Source organism: Gossypium arboreum, chromosome 11 (assembly GCF_025698485.1).
Source record: "Gossypium arboreum isolate Shixiya-1 chromosome 11, ASM2569848v2, whole genome shotgun sequence".
In the NCBI taxonomy this organism is placed as follows: domain Eukaryota; kingdom Viridiplantae; phylum Streptophyta; class Magnoliopsida; order Malvales; family Malvaceae; genus Gossypium; species Gossypium arboreum.
The window spans coordinates 137,044,198-137,065,906 of record NC_069080.1 but is presented as its reverse complement, the minus strand read 5'-3'; the positions used below and the strand labels follow the sequence as shown (position 1 = coordinate 137,065,906).

General features: G+C 33.8%; 2 protein-coding genes across 2 annotated transcripts; both read left to right on the top strand.

Annotated features, from left to right (window-relative positions):
* Window positions 1–2,870: 2,870 nt before the first annotated feature.
* Window positions 2,871–3,737, top strand: LOC108472283 (putative disease resistance protein RGA3). The gene has a single exon (XM_017773784.1). The coding sequence runs from the start codon at window positions 2,871–2,873 to the stop codon at window positions 3,735–3,737; it is 867 nt and encodes a 288-aa protein (XP_017629273.1).
* A 4,469-nt stretch (window positions 3,738–8,206) lies between these two features.
* Window positions 8,207–14,806, top strand: LOC108472281 (putative disease resistance protein RGA4). Its single transcript, XM_017773783.2, has 6 exons — window positions 8,207–8,228; window positions 8,587–8,988; window positions 9,127–11,219; window positions 13,510–13,760; window positions 14,600–14,678; window positions 14,753–14,806. Exons 1-6 carry the CDS (start codon window positions 8,207–8,209, stop codon window positions 14,804–14,806), a joined length of 2,901 nt encoding a protein of 966 aa, XP_017629272.2.
* The last annotated feature ends 6,903 nt before the right edge of the window (window positions 14,807–21,709 follow it).

Sequence of the window (21,709 nt, the reverse complement as noted above, 5' to 3'; positions counted from 1 at the left end):
TGTATTAAGTAATGATTTTTCTTTCAATTCAATACAATACATTCCTATGGAGCTCACATAAACCCAATATCTCTCTTGATATTTAGTCCAAAACGAAATTAACTTTTCTTTCGTAGGCAATGATGGTGGGGCTAAATTTTTTTAGTCGGAATTAAATTATATATTTTTATAATAGTATATATTTATAATTTTTAAATTGTTAAATTAAAATTTTATAATACTTTAGAGGATTAATATGTAATTTTATCATCATTAATTTAAAATTTTATAAATTATAAAAAGTCTAAATTGAAAATTTACCATTTTAAGAGTCTCTAGGCTCTACTAATGGTAGGCAACTTGTCAAGAATGACCATCCAAGCTATAACTCAATGTTTAGGATATGCCAAATCAACCTCTTACATTTTACTTTGATTTATTGTATACACAAATAGTTATATTAATCTAATGTGAAAATAAATATATGTATTCATTTTTTAAATGTGTATAGTTGAATCAAAATTAAAGTATCTTGTGTATATATGACTCACAATTTAAGTTTTACGTGAATAATTACACCAAATTAAAATTTATATATCAAATTACACATTGAACCAAAATTCATGTATAAATTTAATATTTTTCCTAATAATAAACAAATCGAAGCTTTCACCCTTTCTTAATAAATATATGTATATTTAAAAGAAAAATAAAATGCTACTACTTTTAATAACAAATATGTCTTGACTTGTAAGAAACGGTGGTTAAAACTCTTGTTTCCCACTCTTAATATTGTATAAAAAATTAATAGTAAATGTATTTAACGGGTTTTTTACCCCAATATTATAAAAAAATTTATACACCAAAATGGGTTGTCAGCCAGATTAATTACGAAAATGGTATACTTTTTGGGGTCGTGCCTACTTGACAGGCACAATCTATTATTTTATTATTAAATTTTTTTTGTTTTAAAAATTATTATTATATTATTTTCAATATTTATATTAATATATGGATAAAAATACGGGTTTTATACGGATAAAAAATACCCAAACCGGTCGAGCCTGTCAGGTAGGCACGACTAGTCGTGCCTGACAGGTAGGCACAACACCCTGCACATTTCCTTTTCTTTCTTTGCATTTTATAAAACTTGGTCTTATATCACTTTTGGTCCTCTACTAGGCCTAAAATTAAAATTCAATCTTTATACTTGAATTTCTACAATAATATTTGGTTCTATTTTTATAATTCTTTTCCAAATAATTAATATTGTTAATTACTCGATAAAATTTTTGACGTGTTTTTTAAACAAAAATTAGTTTAACAAAACAATGATATGTTAAGTTAGAATAAGTTTTAAATAATAAAATTTCTAACAAAATTGTATTAAAATTTTGTTAATTACTCTATAAAATTTTGATTAGTTTAACAAAACAATGATATGTTAAGTTAGAATAAGTTTCAAATAATAAAATTTCTAACAAAATTGTATTAAATTTTTGTTAATTACTCGATAAAATTTTGACATGTTTTTTAAACAAAATATTAGTTTAACAAAACAATGATATGTTAAGTTGGAATACATTTTGTTAGAAATTTTATTATTTAAAACTTATTACAACAACATATCATTGTTTTGTTAAACTAATATTTTGTTTAAAAAACACGTTAAAATTTAATGAGTAATTAACAATGTTAATTATTTGGAAAAAATTATAAAAATAGGACCAAATATTATTGTAGAAATTCAAGTATAAAGATTGAATTTAATTTTAGGCTTAGTAGAGGGACCAAAAGTGATATAAGACCAATTTTTGTAAAATGCAAAGAAAGAAAAGGAAATGTGTAGGTGTTGTGTCATCATTAGGCACGACTAGTCGTGCCTACCTTATGTGCTCAATTCGCTTCGGTATTTTTATCCGTATAAAACCCGTATTTTTATCCATATATTAATATAAATATTAAAATAATATAATAATAATTTCTAAAACAAAAAAATTAATAATAAATAATAGATTGTGCTCAAAGTAGGCACGACCCCAAAAAGTATACCATTTTCATAATTAATCTAGCTGACAACTCATTTTGGTGTATAATTTTTTATAATATTGGGGTAAAAAACCCGTATTTAACATACCCATTAATATAAGAGTATACTAAAATAGTAATGGACAGTAACCATTGTGGTAATATATAATTGTAGATATGATAATCATTGTTACCAAATTACCTTAAAAGCCAAAATCAAAGCTAAGTACGTGGGTGAAAAATGTGGACATGATAATCATTTGCAAGTTAATTAAATTCGATTCGAAAAAAATTTAAATTTAATTTGATAATTATTAAGTTATGTTTAAATTATTGATCTAATAATATTTGAATATGGTGGTTAATGAATTTTATTGAATTTTCATTTTATATATTCAACTAAAGTTAAACTCAAAAATAAAATATTTAATTTAAGTTAGAACCGAGTATTCAGGCTCACCTCAATTGCACTAAGTAAGTGGGAAGAAGGTTTAGAATGACTTGAATGCATGGGCCTCAATCAAAACACCTCGGATTCCATGGGATTTATCTTTTTTTCTCTTTTCTTTCATAGCTTTTTCATTAATCCACATTGTGCAGAGCACCCACGTGTCGTCATCCCAACTTTGTCTCCATTTAGAAATTTGTGTCAAACGGTAAACATGGAGGAACCATTTCCTACCAATCAACACTTTTTATTTAATTATACTACTTGCTGCGTGGATGATAATATCTATAGAAATACCTAGTCTTTGCGTGTATGGATCCACATCTGTGTTTCATCTTGTTACAATCATTCTCATTTTACCACTCCTCTTGCAATAACCAAACACTTTTTTGCTTGATTTCTGTTTGAACCAGCAATGGCCGAAGCAATTGCATTCGACCTCGCCATAGATCTTATTACTAAATTGAGCTCCTTTACTCTCTCTCAAATTGGACTGTGGTGGAATGTCAAAGATGACCTCGACGACCTCAAAAGTACTGTCTCTACGATCAAAGCTGTGCTTCTTGACGCAGAAGAGCGATCTGTGACCAGCCATCTCGTCAAAGATTGGCTTGAAAAGCTGAGAGATGTACTTTATGACGCTGACGACTTGCTCGATGATTTCTCTACCGAAGCTTTGCGGAAAGATCTATTGGGTGGGAACAAGCTGACGAAAGAGCTACGCCTTTTCTTCTCGAGCTCAAACCAGTTTGCTTACGGTCTCAAAATGGGTCGGAAAATGAAGGCCATTAAGGCCAGGTTGAGTTCAATTGGAAGTGAAGCCAGGGTGTTCAACTTGGTAGAGCGTGATCGTCCCATGAAAACCTCTTTCATGACTAAAAAGAGGCAGCTAACGCACTCTTTTAAAGAAAAAATAATAGGGAGGGACGATGATAAAGCAGCTCTTCTAAAACTCGTGTTAGAGTTTGAAAGTGAAGAGACTGTTTACATCATTCCAATTGTGGGGTTTGGAGGGTTAGGGAAGACTGCTTTGGCTCAGTTTGTCTATAATGATGAAATGGTCAAAAATCATTTTGAGTTGATTATGTGGGTGTGTGTTTCAGATGTTTTTGATGTCAAAATAATTGTAGAAAACATTATCAAATCTGCAAGTGGCCAAGCACCAGATCAAAATCTCGAAATGGACCAATTGCAAAAACGACTTCGGGAAAAAATTGGTGGGAAAAAATATTTGCTTGTTGTTAGAACAAAGTTAGCAGCAACAATATACAAACAACTATAAATTTGCTTAAGAACAAAAATGAAACCGAGAGCAAGAGAGAGTGAACTTGAGCACACACTTGGATGATAAAATCAGCAGCATTACTCATTCATTTTTTTGAGAACTGAAAAAACAAAGTTTATAAGTCAAAATGACTATTACCTAATGAGCTAACTACTCCCACTAATCTACTAATACAAGATTGAATTACAAACACAAGTAAGCTGACATATCAGCTACTACATCAACTTCAAATCAAAAAACAAATCCTACTAACTTTGGCAACAGGTTGCAAAGTAACTAAACTAAGTTACATTGAAACAAAATAGTCAAAATGAACTGAATTAGCAGCTGCCACCAATTCTGCTTCAAGTGCAGCTTGCTTTCAATCTTGCTGCTGGTTCTTTGTTGCAATGCAGGCCAAATCTCAACACTCCTCCTTGGACTGTATGCAACAAACACCAATAGATTTCCTTAAAGCTTCAAATCGTACAGTACCAAGTGGCTTTGTCAAAATGTCAGCCAACTGATCCTTTGAACAGCAATGCACTAAGCTAACTTCTCTGGATTGCTCAGCTTCTCGAATAAAATGGAACTTGATTTTGAAATGCTTGGTCTTTCCATGAAAGACCGGATTCTTGGCTATTGCAATTGCCGATTGGTTGTCAACCAAGATCTCAGTAGCATCAAGTTGCTCTTCATTTAGATCACATAGCAACTTCCTAAGCCAAATGGCTTGATTTATCTTCATTGTTGTTGCTATATACTCGCTTCATAGCTTGATTGAGCAACGATCATTGCTTCTTCGAACTCCAACAGAACACACTTGAGCCAAGGGTATAAAAGTACCCCGACGTGCTCCTCATGTCATCGAGCCACCAGCCCAATCACTATCCGAATAACCAACTAACTTCAACTGGTTTTTCTTTCTTAAACAATACACCAAGCCTCAAGGTTCCCTTGATGTATCTCAACACTCTTTTAGCGACTTTGAAATGCATCATATTCGAGCAATGCATGAATCTAGCCAATAAACCGATCGCATGCATCAAGTCCGGTCTAGTTGTTGTCAAATAGAGTAAATGACCAATTACGCTCCTATACTCCCTTTCATCAACCTTTTCATAATCACTAATGCTTGATGACTTCTCACTTTGAGCCATAAGAGTGCTCACAGCTTACAATTTTGCATGCCAAATTTATCTAGAATCTTCAAGGCAAATGCTTGTCGATGATGAAAATCCTCGATCGGATTGGTTTACTTCCATCCCAAGGAAGTAAGTCATAGTTCCCAAGTCACCATGTCGAATGCTTCTTGCATCCGTGCTTTAAACTCATCAATAATGACATCCTTGCTTCCAATCACTAGCAAGTCATCAACATAAATCGAGACAATTAGCAATGTCTCCTCCTTTAACTTCTTCACATAGAGTAGGCTCACTCAAGCTTTTCTCGAACCCGAGCCTCGAGTGTAAGTATCGATTCTGTCATACCGGGCTCTAGGTGCCCGCTTCACCCATACAAGGCTTTCTTAAGCCTATACACCTTATCTTCATGTCCTTGAACTTGAAAGCCATCAGGTTGCTCAACATAAATCTCTTCCTTGAGATAACCATTCAAGAAAGTCGACTTAACATCCAATTGATGGATCCTCCATTGCTTCATGCAGCTAAAGAAAGCGAAGCTTGATGGTGTCAAGTCTTGCTCTTGGGGCAAAGGTTTCTTCAAAATCGATTCCATATCGCCGACTATACCCTTTGACCACCAGCCTTGCCTTGTGCTTGTTCAATGACCCATCAAGATTGAACTTTGCTCTAAAGACCCATCGAACACCAATAACCTTATTCTTTTCTCGCCTCTTAACCAAATCCCAAGTCCGATTCTTTTGAATCATGTCCACCGCCTCCATAGCTCTCTTCCAATTCATGTCCCTAGTCGCTTCCTCGTAGCTAGAAGGCTCCACAATGGCCACATTGCATCTCGATAGACATCAAGAATGGATCTAGTACCTCTCACAGGAAGATCATCAACATTGCCATCGATAGGATCACTTTCACTAGTTCCAAGTTGCCTTCAATGAATCTTCTTCAAGTCGACATGCATTCGAACCATCCAGCCCAAGTCCTCTCTTCATCAAATCGATGTCTCTACTCACCAATATCTTCCTTTTGAAGGATCATAGACTCTATAACCTTTCTTGTTACTGCTATAGCCTACAAATATGCAAGGAATGACCTCTTCTCGAGCTTGGTCCTTCTTTCAAGCAGTACAAGGACATAGCACACACATCCAAAGATCTTCAAATGAGACACTGTTGGCTTAAGTCCATGCCATGCTTCAAGGGTGTCTTGACTTTGACAAAGATGTGTTGGAAGCTTGTTGAGCAAGTACACTGAGCTATTGATGACCTCATTTCAAAAGAGTTGGGAAGCTTGCTTTGAAACAGCAAGCACCTAGCCATATCCATCACAGTTCTATTCTTCCTCTCACACACTCCATTTTGTTGAGGAGTGTAGACTGTGGTCAGCTGATGTTGGATCCCAGCGCTCACATAGCCTCTTGAATCTCTCGACAAATACTCACCCCATTGTCCATCCTTAATGTTTTGATCCTACATCCAACTTGGTTTTCACCAAAGCTTTGAACTTCGCAAATGCTTCAAACACATCGACTTGCTTTGTGAAGAAAATCCAGCAAAATCTAGTCAGATCATCAATGAAAAGGACAAAGTACTTACTCCCATTCAATGAAGGAGTCTTCATCGGGCCACAAATGTCAGAATGCACTAGCTCAAGCTTCTCTCGAGCTCTCCAGGCTTGATCGACAGGAAATGGCTTTCTTGCTTGCTTGCCAAGCTGACATACATCACAAACACCTTCTAATGGCTCAACCTTGGTCATATCCTTTGCCAAACCAAGTCTATGCAACAGATCGAGTGACTTGAAGTTAACATGGCCTAGCCTCTTGTGCCATAGACCAGCACTCTCACTCTGGCTCGAATAAGCCTTCTTCTCAAGTTGGCTAACATCCAACATGAAACATTTGTCAGCCATAGGAACTGTGGCAGTTTCTTGCCCAAGAAAATCCTTGATGACACAAGAACCATTCTTAAAAATCAATGAGTAGCCCTTCTCAACCAACTGACCAACACTTAACAAGTTCTGATCAATATCGGGCACATACAAAACATCTGAAATTAGCTTGTTACCCGAACTAGAGCTGATTAACACATCTCCCTTGCCTCTAGCTTCAATTAGGTTTCCATTCCCAATCCTGATCCTCGAGCTGAAACTCCTATCAAGTTCTTTAAACAGACTCACATCAGCTGCCATATGATGCGAGCAGCCACTATCCACTAGCCAACTGCACTTGGCTCTGCTCGTGGTTGTAAGGCAAGATGCACTGAAGACATGCTCCTCCTGAGCTGGAACATCTTCAACAACCTGTGCCTGATCTTGTTGTGTTGGTACTTTGCCTTTATTCCTGCAAAGCTTCTCAACATGACCAAATTGTTTGCATTTCCAACATTGAACATCTGGTCTTCTCCAACAGAACTTCTCTGAATGTGTGGTCCTCTTGCAGTGAGTGCATGGTGGGTAACTTCTCCTGCTTGAATCTCTTCTCGACTTCTCCTTTTCTCAAGCCAAGGCTTTTGCCTTTCGACTTGAATTGAGCTCTCTCGGCCTTTGCTTGAAGGCCCCTCGAGTGCTCTTCTTGCGTGATTGGCCCTCCTCTGCTCCAAGGCATAGAGTGAATTCACAAGCTCGCACAAAGAAATAGTGGTAAGGTCTCTCGAGTCCTCTAATGAGGAGATTTTGGACTCAAACCTTTCGGAAGGGTAGTGATCACCTTCTCAACAACCCCGCTTTCAAAAAATCATCACCAAGCAATGACATCATTGGCAGTGGTCATAATTCGATCAGAATATTGCTTGATAGACTCAGCCTCCTTCATCTTGAGGTTCTCAAAGTCTCTCCTCAAATTGATCAACTGTTGCTGCCTGGTCTTCTCAGACCCCATGAACTCTTCCTTCAACCTGTCCCAAGCTTGCTTAGGTGAGTCACATGCCATAATGCGAGTGAAGATCACGTCAGACACTCCATTTTGCAAACAGGCCATAGCTTTTGGCTTCTTGGCAGTCTCCTCAGCATGCTGCCTCATCTGAGCAATGGTGGGATTGGCTCTCAAGGGAGGTGGCTCGGCATCATTCTCCACTACACTCCACAGATCATGTGCCTGAAGGTAAGTCTTCATTTTACCACCCAAATGTGATAGTTCTCACCAAGGAAAAGCAGTGGTGGAGGAGGTGTGAAGCTCATCCTCACAACAACAAGTTCAACAACTTCGGTTTCCTACTTTTTTAAGCTTAAAATCTCAAACAACAAACAACAAGAGAAGGCCCTCAAAGACTTAGGCTCTTGATACCATTTGTTAGAACAAAGTTAGCAGCAACAATATACAAACAACTATAAATTTGCTTAAGAACAAAAATGAAACCGAGAGCAAGAGAGAGTGAACTTGAGCACACACTTGGATGATAAAATCAGCAGCATTACTCATTCATTTTTTTGAGAACTGAAAATACAAAGTTTATAAGTCAAAATGACTATTACCTAATGAGCTAACTACTCCCACTAATCTACTAATACAAGATTGAATTACAAACACAAGTAAGTTGACATATCAGCTACTACATCAACTTCAAATAAAAAAACAAATCCTACTAACTTTGGCAACAGGTTGCAAAGTAACTAAACTAAGTTACATTGAAACAAAATAGTCAAAATGAACTGAATTAGCAGCTGCCACCAATTCTGCTTCAAGTGCAGCTTGCTTTCAATCTTGCTGCTGGTTCTTTGTTGCAATGCAGGTCAAATCTCAACACTTGTTTTGGATGACATTTGGAATAAGGAGTGGGAAAAATGGGTTAGTTTAAAAGAGTTATTGGTGGGTGGGGCTAGAGGAAGTAGGATAATAGTAACTACTCGTTCTTCTAAGGTAGCCAAGATCACTAGTAAATGTCAGCCTGATGTTCTGAAAGGCTTGTCTGATAATGAGGCTTGGTTTTTGTTCAAAGAGATAGCATTTGAACAAAGATCTGCTGACTCAACAGATTTAGGCTTTGTGGAAATAGGAAAGCTGATATTGAAAAGGTGTTGTGGAGTTCCCTTAGTCATAAGGACGATAGCTAGTACGTTATCTTTCAAAGAAACTAAAAATGAGTGGCTTTCTTTTAAAGATAATGAACTTGCTAGAATATCTCAGAACGAAGGTGAGATTTTACCTACACTTAAGTTGAGTTATGATCATCTCTCATCCCATTTGAAGCATTGTTTTGCTTATTGTCGATTATATCCAAAAGATCATAAAATTGATATACGAACACTTGTTCAATTTTAGATTGCACAAGGTTTCGTAAAGCAACTGCAACTGAATCCAAGTCAATCTCTTGAGGAGATCGGATTTGGATATTTTAAAGATTTAGTTGAAAGAAGTTTCTTTCAAGAGGTAGAAGGAGACTTGATGGAAGAAATGAGATGTAAAATGCATGATTTAATGCATGATCTAGCTGAATCAGTAGCAGGGATGGAGAGTAGCATTATGGATTCAAATAAAATTGCAAGTGATGTTGGTGAAAAGTGTCGCCACATATCAATTAATCTTTCAGTAATTCCTTTGTTTAAGGGAAAAAAGTTACGAACTTTGTTACGGTCTCCATACATAGAAACTCCAAATTTGAGCGAAGAAACTTGGGATTTTATAATTGCAAATTGTAGATGCTTACGTGTATTGGAATTGAATGTTCTAAATTTTAAGACAATTTCACCCTCCATTTACAAGTTGAAACATTTGAGGTACCTTGATCTTTCTTGGAATTCCAATATTAAGATTCTCCCAAAGAGTATTTGCAAGATTCAGAATTTGCTAGCGCTGAAACTCGATGGGTGTTATGAGCTTCAAGAATTGCCAAAGAAGATTGAAAAATTGGTGAATCTGACCCATCTTCCGTGTTGTTCTTGTTTTGGCTTAACTCATATGCCACGTGGAATAGGGAAGCTGACTTCACTTGAGACGTTAAGCTTGTTTGTAGTGGATAAAGATGGGTCCCATGGCGGTGCAGATCTAAGTGAATTGAGACTGATTAACAACTTAAGGGGAGAGCTTAGAATAGATAATTTGGGATTCGTAAAAAATGCAAAAGAGAAGTTTATGGCTGCCAATTTGAAAGAGAAGCAACATTTGAGATCGTTGGTTTTACTATGGAGCGATGGTAATGATGATGATGATGATGAGAAGTCACTTGAAGACCTCCAGCCCCATCCTAATCTCAAGGAGCTCTCGATTGGAGGATGGAGGGGTGATGCCCAGTTTCCAAGTTTGGTTTCTTTGCTCACAATTCTCGTCAAAATTACCATAGGTAGTAGTAATTTCAAACATCTCCCGTCCTTTGCGCAATTGCCTTGTCTTAAAGAGCTGTCAATTGCTGATTGTACTGAGGTGGAGTACATGGATGATAATAGCCCAAAAGGAAGTCAAGGAGAACCACAATCATTCTTCCCATCGCTTAAGCATCTTTGGCTCTATAATTGCCGGAATATGAAGAGTTGGTGGAGGAGGACAAAACCAATCGATGATGATTCCAACAAGGACGACACAACAGTTATGGGAACAACCACCATGGCATTTCCTTGTCTTTCCTCTTTATTCATTCACGATTGCCCTTTGACTTCAATGCCGTTGTATCCTTCACTCGATGATAATCTACAGTTGAGGAATACCAGTTCAAGGCCGTTAAAGCAGACCATGAAGATGAACACCACTAGTACGACCCCATCAAGTTTAACCTCTTCTCTTCCTCTCTCCAAATTGAAAATTTTCTATGTAGACAACATTGAGGGATTGGACACTCACATGGCAGATGAGTGCCTGCAACATCTCACTGGCCTTAAAACTTTAGAAATAAGGGATTGCAAGGAGGTTGATTTAGAGAGCTTACAATGGGAACCCATTAAGAATCTCTCTGAATTGTTGATTGGTAATATCCCGCAGCTGGTGTCTCTCCCCCGTGGGCTTCAACATCTTGTTCAATTGAAAACATTAAAAATTCGTGAATGCAATGGATTGAGGTCACTCTTTCCCGTGTTCCAACATCTCACTTTCCTTGAAAAGTTTAAAGTAAGCAACTGCAAGGAGCTGGAGTTATCTGCAGCTGGCATCCAAATATTCCAGGATCATACAAGCCTATGCTCTCTATCACTGGAAAATATTCCAAAGTGTCGGCATCTTCCGGAGTGGCTTCAACATCTAACAAATCTGCAAAAGCTTTATCTCATTGATTTGCCCAATTTAACATCGCTTCCGGACGAGATGCGTTGCCTAACCAATTTGGAAAGTTTATATATAGAAAGAGTTTCTCAGTTGGAAGCAAGATGTCGGAAGGATATGGCTGATTGGCATACGATTGCTCACATCCCCAACATTATAATAAATGGGTTGTACCAGGTTGGTCCGTTCTTGTTATTTATTTATTTTGATGACCTTATCTTTTTTTGAAGAAAAATAGTGGTATATTGAATCTCCAAGTCAGGGGTCTGATGCCATTTTTTATTCAAGTTGGATACTGTTAATTTCCTTGTTAAAATATTATTCATTTGAAATCCTTTTGTTTTAATCCTACTTTTTACTTATCATCTTTCACAAGATTGAAGTCAAAATAATTTTTTAAGGGGCGAAATGAAATTTTAATTTTTTATAGTTTATATATTTATAATTTTATATGCATAAAAAAGTGTTAATTTATCTATTTGCTTTTTACTTTTAAATCATAATAATAACTTGACAATTGCAATTTAAGGGCTTCTGATAATTTAATTCTAAAAAATCATTAATGTGGAGAGAGAGGCCTTTGAGGCCTTCAAAATGGTTGTGCTGTATGCTCTGCTTTGTTCGTTTAAGCACTTACCTATGCTATTGGAGGCGTTCAAATTACAATATTCATTGATGCAGGCCACTCTTTTAGATGCTTGGAAGTCCAGCGGATTTTGTGATTGAAGGTCCAAACGGGAAAAAGAGGAAGATGCTTCAGAATATTTGGTGGTGAGGTTGAAGTTGATAAAATATTTGATTATTTATATATGAACAGCATTATACTAAACACAAATATGTGCAAATATAAGGCTGATAATAATGGGATTTATTTATAATTTTCAGGTTCATTGGTGCTTTTGGGAGAGTCATTGTTCGAGCATGACAATTGCCAGACATATTACATTTGAAAATTTATTATTCCACTTTACACAGAGCTTATTAAGGGCTTGATCCATAGTAGGAACACCATCTGAGTGTTGAATGTTGATTTTCACTTGCATAGCTAAAATGAGTTGGGAGAGAATTTACTTAATTGTACAAAAGTGAAATTGCATCAAGTGTTTGAAGGGTTAGGCTTAAATCATTTCTTTGTACTGTAAAGTTCATAGTGGATTCATCTTTGGACAAAGCCTCGTAGATGTAAGGCAAGTTCCGAATTGAGTAAACATCTTGATTGTACTCTTTATTTTCTTTATTGCATAATACGTGCCAACTCAAAAAAAAAAACACATTTATGTTTTTTTTAGTGTTACAAACAATATTCAAATGAAGGGATGCACAATTGATTATGAGACAACAATTTTTTTTAGACAGTATTCCAAGGCTATGGTCAATTATGATGCTCGATAGCCACTATTTTCAAAAGAGAATTTTTGAACTTACTGGATATCTCAAACAATTGCTTCAACTTCTTGATCGGCGACCATTCCTCCACTACTATTTTTTTTTTGTTTTTAAAGAAAAAAGGAAAATATAATATTTAGGTAAAATAAATTAAACTAAATGCACACTTTTAAAGATATTAAATTAATGGATTTTTATATTTGATGTATCATATAATTACATTATACACACAATAATATAAATTTATTAAATAAAATTATTTATTCATTAAAAATATAATAATATGATATGGTTTGATTCACTAACTGTTAATTGTATAACATTAAATAAAATTCTTAAATTAATTATAAAAAGAAAAGAAAAAGTAGGTCCAAATTATAAATGAAAAGAAAAATATGTAATGCATTGAATAAGAGGGCTTCAACCCCATCATTTTCTTTGTTTTATTTTATGACAACTACATTTTACATACATCCTCAAAGTTTTGTTTCTCATCTTTGAAGAGAGTTTAAGAGCACCTTTTTGTCCCAAGTAATTTTTTTAAGAGAAATTCATTGATTTATTCAATGAATAAATAAACAATTCGAGGAAAAAAAATAACAAACACTCGTTATATGTGTTATATAATTGAATTTTTTATTTTACTTGATTATAATAATTAAATTTTGAAAATTTTTATAGATTTTTATATTATATATATTAATTTATTTAAAATGTTTTCAAATTTAATGAATCATAGTTAGACATGTGTCATATATTAGTAAAAATTGTTAACACTCCTTTTTTATTCACCTTTGAAAAGTACATGGTTTCCATTAATCTGTTTTCACCGGCCTCAAAAAATTGACAATAGGAGATTGCAAGGACGTTGATTTAGAGGGCATGCAATGGGAACCCCATGGTTGGTGATTGGTAATATTCCAAAGCTGCTGTCTCTTCCCCTTGGGCTTCAACATCTCTTTTCAAATGAAAACATTAGGAATTCATGAATGCCATGGATTAAGGTCACTCTTCCTGTGTTCCAACATCTCATTTTCCTTGAACAGTTTTCATTAAGTAACTGGAGTTTTCTGCACCTAAGTTCCAAATATTCCAAGATCATACAAGCCTGCGCTCTCTAACGCTGGCAAAGATTCCAAATTGTCGCCAACTTCCGGAGTGGATTCAACATCAAACAAATCTGCCAAGGCTTATTCTCTCTGATTTAACATCGCTTCCGGACGAGAACCAGTTTGGAAGAGTTCTTTATGAAACGACTTCCCAGTTGGAGGAAAGATGTCGGAAGGACATTGGTGCCGGTTGGCATAAGATTGCTCATATTGCTACAGTATGGTATATTTCCTCTCCAACTACCTCCTCTTTTGCCAAAATAGAACAACCCTTTAGGTGCAGTTTCTTTATTTATCATTTTATTTTGCTAATTTGTGCAGTAACCATCGAAGACTTTTAGTGAAACGAATTTGGCAAATTCATGAATCTAAATGCAGGAAAAAAAATTGGTATTCTATCTAATTGCTTTACGCATTTAAATTATAATAATCTCACCATCGCAATGATCTGATGAAATCCTATTGTGTACGCACATTTGAAATTGCAGCTTATTCCCAATACCAACAAGGAATGACAGGTAATTCATACCACTCATTTATTTTCTATTTGATTCAATAAAACAAAATTGAATAATTTAGATTTAGTGTGAAGTATTTTGGTGGTTCATATCTATAATTTCATACCTTCTAATACTTTAATTCTAAACAATCATTATTGGTACCCAATGCACATTTTCCAAAATGCTTGCATGCCAGCCTTCAATATGCTTCTACTTCATGCTCTGCTTTGTTCCGTTTCCAAATTTAAATCTTAATCATATGTATATACAATTTTATGTTTTATCTTAAAATTTTTCATCTATTTACCCTTAATTTTTGTTAGCTTTTGGCTCTATTCTCCGGCAGAGCATAGCATGCAATACAAAAAGCAGAGACCATACTTTCTACCCTCATTTGTTTATCTGCCCACATATTCCATTGGCCTGTATTTTTCTGAAAGGCATTTGACAACTTTAAGAATTTAGATGCAGAAAAATAGGTAGTAATTACTTAATTGCTTTACATTTTTAAAATCATAAGAATCTCATAATTTCAAATGATCTAATATAACCTCGTATCTAGGCTTCTACTTTTTAAGCATGAGTTCAATGGAAGAGCCAAAAAGCAGGACATGCATTCTTCATCAGCTGATCTGTCCATGGTATTGTGCTCCCATGAAATTCTCCTCTCTAAGCATATTTGTTCTTTCTTTTTCTTTTTTTCTTTGTTGAGAAGTCACTCTGTATGCATTCTTCATCAGCTGATCTTGGAGCTTGTATATATAGATGATTTGTGGACTTAAAGGAACACTTAGTGAGGCACTATTATTTGAGTGCCACCTTATGAGTGTTGATTTTCACTTGCATAGCTAAAGTAAGTTGAAGAGTGTTTACTCCAAGTGTAAACATTTAGTAAAAATATAATTATATCTCTTTTGCAAAAGGTTTTGAGGTGTAAATAAATAATGGGATTTGTGACATATATTATGTTGGCATTTATAATTTTCAGGTTCACTGTTGCTTTTGGAAGAGTCGTTGTTCAAGCATGACAATTGCCAGAAATATTGTATTTGAAAATTTATTATTCCACTTTATATGGAGCTTATTAAGAGTTTGATTTATTTTATCGGTGATGTGTGAATTTAAAGAAGCATACATGTTCATAGAAGGAACTATTATTGAGTGACATTGTTATAAATGTCGAATGTTGATTGTCACTTGCATAGCTAAAATGAGTTGGGAGAGAATTTATTTAATTGTGCAAAAGTGAGATTGCATCAAGTGTTTGAGGGTTAAGCTTTAAATTATATCTTTGTACTATGAAGTTCATAGTGTATTTATCTTTGGGCAAAACCCGCAGATGTAGGACAAGTTCGAGCTGCATAAACATCTTGATTGTACTCTCTATTTTCTTTATTGCATAATACGTGTAAATTCAGGAAAAACCCCATTTATGTTCTTTTAGTGCTTCAAACAGTATTCAAATGAAGGGATGACAATTGATTAGGACTTGTGTGTTGATGCTTATGTTGCACACATCAAATTACAAGTTGAATAAAACACCTTGTAATTTGTTCTTGTCGTTTAAACAAAACATAAGGCTTTTCCTTTGGAATATTGATGCGACGAGATACTAATGGACCCATTTCGTACAAACAACAAGATTGATCCAATGATTATCATCACGATGCACCAATTCTACACATCTACATTTAGTAAGGCTGCTTTTTCAATTTTGATATGTAAAACACTAATGACTAATTAAGCAACTCAGATAAAGAAAAGGATGTTGTTAATGTGCATATATAACTAGATTAGATGGACCAGAATTCCGATGCCGATACTTTCTATTTCTACAACTAAACCTATCCTGTCATCATCAATTAGACTTATTTCAAAAGAGCATTTACGGTAAATGGTTTAATATATGTAAAGAAGGGAGTAACACCTGACTAGGTAAACATCAATCGGACCCATTCTGCTTCGAAGGGTTATCCTGTATCTCCTTTGTCGATAATCAACATCCTGTAATATATAGGAGCGATGCCACAATGCGTTTAAATTATGAAAGTGGAAAATGGTACTAACTCATTAAAATTGAAATAATATACTAGTAATTACATGATAGCCACCATTTTCAAAAGAGAATTTTTGAACTCACCGGAGATCTCACAACAATTGCTTCAACTTCTTGATCTGCAACGGTTCCACGACTATTACTGGATGAAAATCTGTGATAATCATCGAGATGAACAAATCGCGGCTTTGTCAAAGCGAAGGCCAGGTGACGACGTATTGGCGGAACAACCGGAGGAACCGTCGAAGTTGGTGCTGTTGAAGCCGTAGGAGGAGGTTGATACGGTAGCGTGGGACCATAAGAGGCTCGAGCACCACCGGATAAATGTGGAGGGAAGCATTTTGTATATAGTTACAAGTTAATGAGCTAATTTCATTTGTTTTTACCTTTTTCAATTGTTCAATTTCATCCCGAAATTACGATTCAAATACATATAAGGGTGACAATTATCGTATTATAGGGACTGCATCAAATTAGTTCCTCCATTATTAAATGATCAATTTAGTTCATGTACTATTAAAAAGGATCAAATAAGGTCAAATTATAACACAGTCAACATTTATTGTATAAAAAATATATTGAAAATTGTTCTATGTTAATGTTAAATTTGTTACAGTAAATGTTAACTCTGTTACAATTTGACCTTATTTGGTTCTTTTTAATAGTACAGGAACAAATTTGATCCATTTAATAACAGAAAGACTAATTTAGTTAGGGTACAATTCAAATAAGGACTTCCTAAATACAGAGAGAATATGTTTCAATTTATATCTAAATAAGTTTTTACCTTTTTACTTGTGTTTAGATAGGTCTATGACTTTCTTTGGATAGACAATTCGATCAACACTAGTGAAATTAAAAATAGCAGCGCCGGTGGGATTAGTTGTTGTAATAGTGAGCTTGAATACCATAGTGATGTGATTGAAATTAGTGTTGGATATCTGTTTGGATTTAATAACAGTTGTAGTAGTGAGGTGAGGTTAAAAATGGGTAAAAACACCTATTCTGTTCCTCTCAAATTCAATATTATGCAAATTGGTCCCTCTAAAAAAAGAGTAATTTAATCCCTATCAATTTCGGAAGTGAACTAAGGACAATTAATCACAATGTTAATATTTTTTATTACTCGTACATAATTCTGATTGGTATAATAACAAATTGAGCTCATACATAATATGTAAATGTTATGAGCTAATTTTGTTAAACTAGAATCAAATTGACAAAATGTGTAAATATTATGGGCTAAATTTATTAAATCAAAATTAAATTAACAGAATATGTAAACTTTGAGTGCACTGGAAAAGCATAGACAATGGGTTTGTGGTAAGCCACCATTTATGCACATGATATAAACTTGCGTTTAGTAACCGTAAGTGTTTCTACATAGGTCCAGTGATATTGCATTTGAAAATTTTGTTATTTCATTCTACATGGAGTTTATGTAAAGCTTGATCTATCTTGGAGTTTATATATAGATGATTTGTTTCTTGGATGATGTGTGAATTTAAAGGAGTACATTTGTTTATAGTGAGGAATTATTATTGATTGTCATTGTTATACACCTTTTGAGTGTTAATTTTCAATTGCATAGCTAAAATGAATTTGGAGAGAGTTTACTTCATTGTAAAAAGGTGAGGTCACACCAAATGTTTGAGGGGTTAGGCATAAATCATTTCTTTGTACAGTAAAGTATATAGTGGATTTATCTCTGAACAAAGAGCTGCAAATGTAGGACGAGTTTCAAACTACATAAACATCTTGGTTGTATTCTTTAGTTTTACTTATGTATGTGTCCACTCAGGAAAAAAAATATTTTTCTCTTTCGATGTTTCAAATAGCATTCATTCACAAGAAAGCACAACTAATTATCAAGCAATTTTATGTACATTATGTAGACTATCATTTAATGAAAGGGCTTCACGCAAGAACCATTAAGCAAATTCAAGATTGAGTTGTACTAACTTGAAGACATTGCTAGATTGAGTAATGAATCCCATATCTTCATCTTATGATTGGTTGAATGCTTAGCTTCGCTCCAATCGATTATCAAATATTGAGGATATGAGAATGTGGAAGCCCTGCAGCAATTACGACCCTTTTTAGCTTGTTACAAAACAACTATACCTATATCCAATGTCTTATTTTATCTTCCACTAATTTTAATATTTTTAAAATTTTATTTTCTTTGTGCATTAATTTCTATATTGAAGAAGAAAATTTTGCATGAAATTAATATTTTATAAGAATAAATTAGCTCAATAGCTTAAATTTGCATGGAAATCAGATGTTTACACACATTTAATTTTGGTCTCATGAGGTATTTTCAAATTTTTTTTATACAATATAATTTAGAACTCACACACTAGCATACACATCCACCTTAACTATAACATAGGCCAAGCTTACAAATCTATCTCATGACTTAGGGAATGGGATGAATATCTTTGGCTAATGAATCATAGGTCAAAGTCGACTAGCGCGAGGTTTGTAGGAAAATGCACTTACAGTACATAATCGAGGTCTGACTTTTGATGTAGTAAGCAGCTCAATTGCGAACAAGCATAATCAAAGATAAATTATGGCTTTTATTGAAGCATACAATGTTCTTTTAAACAAGTTCTAACAAAGTAGAATAACATATTCAATGTATGAAAATAATTAGAAATCAGATTCTATTAACATTTTAGATGCTTCAAAATTTAGATTTATTAAATAAACAATATTAAACAAACAAGAAACTAAATTTACATATTGATGTTGTCCTGGTCAAGGTTTTAAAGCCGATTGGTTGTCCAACCAGCCATATCAAATGATTTCGGTTAAATTTGTTTGTCCAATTCAATTAAAATGATTTAATTTAATTTAATTTAAGATTTTAGATATGAAATTTATATTATAATGATTGAAATTTGGAATTCTTTTATAGACTTTTATATTTCATATATTAATTTATTTAAAATGTTTTTAAATTTAACTAATCATAATTAGACACGTATCATGTATTAATAGAAATTGTTAACTCTGATCTTAATTGTCCTTAGTTATTCAGCTTAGAAAAGAGTACATGGTCTCCTTTAATCTGTTTACCTTGGAGAGGGACTAATTTGTTGAATTTCAAAAAGTACAGGGATTTTAAGGGGCATTTACACCAAAAAAGAGTTTGCATTGGTTGTCAAAGTTTACAGTATAAATTACCAAATAAAAGACATTTAAAGGTGTCTAAATTAATAAAGAAAGACCATCCCTCAAACCTTGTCTATTTTTTTTTCCCCAAGAAGACAATAATATGTTAGCTCTGACATGTACTATATAATAAGCTAATGATACCCATGAAATTTGTTTACATCTAAGAGTTTTATTCATTTTTAATTCTGAAATTTCCTTCAGTTTTTACTGTTGTGTAATTGGGTTTGCTTTTTTCTTTTTAATTAAAAGTATATGAAATTTTCTATAAAAGAAATATTTTTATACTTTTCTGTATTGGCATTTATAATTTGCAGGTTCATTGTTGCTACAGAGAGAAAATTGATGGGCTATAATCCTCCTTGGAGACCTACATTTCCATAGCTCGCTAAGAAACATCCTGCCATTGCGCGAGTTCTTTCTTTCTTTCTTTTTTTTTTTTTTTCATTCATCTGTATTGAGTGCCATTGTTATGCACCATCTAAATGTTGAGCGTTGATTTTCAATTGCATGGCTAAAATTAGTTGGGAGAGAGTCTACATATGTGCAGATATAAGGCTGGTGATGGTGTGCATTTTAATGAAAAAATTAAATTACTTTTGCAGAAGGTTTTGAGGTGTAAACAGTAATGGGAATGTGAATTTGTTACTATTACAGATGATGCCCAATGTTTGGCCCTTTCTTAAACTTGCACTGGTAAAGCATAGACAGTGGCTCTGTGGTTGGCCACCACTCATGCACAGAATATGAAATTACATTTAGTAAGAGTAAGTATTTTTACATTAGGACATTGCTCAGTCTAAATGACATAAATTTTAACATAATGTGTATTGGCATTTATTATTTACAGGTTCATTGTTACTATACAGAGAAAATTAATGGGCTAGAATCCACATTGGAAACCTTGATATCCTTAGTTCGTTAAGAAACACCCTGCCATTACCTAAATTCTTCCTTTCTTTCTTTCGAGGATTGCAATGTCTCATCGTATTGAGATTCCAAAAGAAATGCCGGTGTAAAAAAGCTCGTGAGTGATGTGTGAGTAGAGGTGTTCATGGGTCGGGTCGGGCCGGGTTCGGGTCGGGCTCAACTAAAAAATGATGTTCATTTATTGGGCTCGGGCCGGGCCGGGCCCAAAAAAGGGCCTAAAATTTTACAAATCGTAAGATGATTTCAGCTACGAAAGTTTAAAGATATCGTGTCCAATTATGCTGGATGTGATATTTGTACTCTTTTGAAGTAAAAGAATCTTGATTATTTTTAACTTAAAAATTACGGTTTTAAAAGAAATCTTATTTCTAAATTCTTTCAAACTTCTGACACTAAGGTAAAATTATTCAATTTGGTACCAATTTTGGGCGTTACGAGGGTGCTAATCCTTTCTCGTACGTAACCGACTCCCGAACCTATTTTCTCATTATTTCGTAGACCAAAATGTTTTATAAAGTAATCCAATCACACTTTAAAAGATTGGTGGCGACTCCCTTTTTTCCCCTTTTTTAAAAAACCCATTTTTAAGGAGGTTTCGACAATACACATTATAGATAATAGAGCTAGAAATGATTTTAAAGTAAAACATCATTTTTCCCTCCAAGTAAGGTATTTATTATCTTCTTTATTTGGTTAGATTACTATTGAAATTTAGGTGTAATATATTATTTGGTATTTGAATTTCACAATTTTTAATGTGGTGTTTGTGTTTTTTTTAATGCGGTACATGTATTTGACAAAAGTCATATATTTTGATACCAAAAGGGATCAGTTTAACAATTTAATGTTTAATTCGAGTTTTAGGATTGATTTGATGAAAATTCATAATTAATAATAATATTAGCAATTAACTTTTATCAAACCCAAATTGTATTTAACAAGTACACACAATTAAATAAATTCACAATTAATATTAAATTTATTTTATTAAAAATATGAAAATTTAAATCTAATAATATTTGCAATTAATTTTTATCAATTTAACCCTAAAACTTGAATTACATACTAAAAAGCTGGTATTGCTACATTAAAAAGACTCAAACTTAGATACCAAATGATATATTAAGTCTAAAATTTATTTTCAAAACCAGTTATGTAGTTCAATTAGTCTTTGTTTAATTTTATGAAGCATAGGATAATCAATTATCCTTTCTATATCCTTATTATTGTTTACCATGAATCTTTGAGAATTTTTCTTTACTCTTCATCTTATGGCTTTCATCTTTTGTGATGTGTTATTCTTAATTTTTTATGAAACTATATTATTATATCTAATTAAATATTTATGGTTTTGTGTCGGTTGACATTTAAAATCAAAATAATAATAGATGGTAAAGACACGAAAATTTGTGGAGGGAGATAGTACCTTAGCAACAAAAACTGTTTGGGATGATGAGCTGACGTTGATATTTTGTGAACTTTGCGTGAATGAAGTCAATGCTG

Coding starts and splice junctions, on each gene's coding strand:
- LOC108472283 (XM_017773784.1), top strand. CDS start 2,871: ATGGCCGAAGCAATTGCATTCGACCTCGCCATAGATCTTATTACTAAA.
- LOC108472281 (XM_017773783.2), top strand. CDS start 8,207: ATGAAACCGAGAGCAAGAGAGA. Junction 8,229..8,586: donor GAAACCGAGAGCAAGAGAGA/GTGAACTTGAGC, acceptor GTTGCAATGCAG/GTCAAATCTCAACACTTGTT. Junction 14,679..14,752: donor CATCAGCTGATCTGTCCATG/GTATTGTGCTCC, acceptor TTTGTTGAGAAG/TCACTCTGTATGCATTCTTC.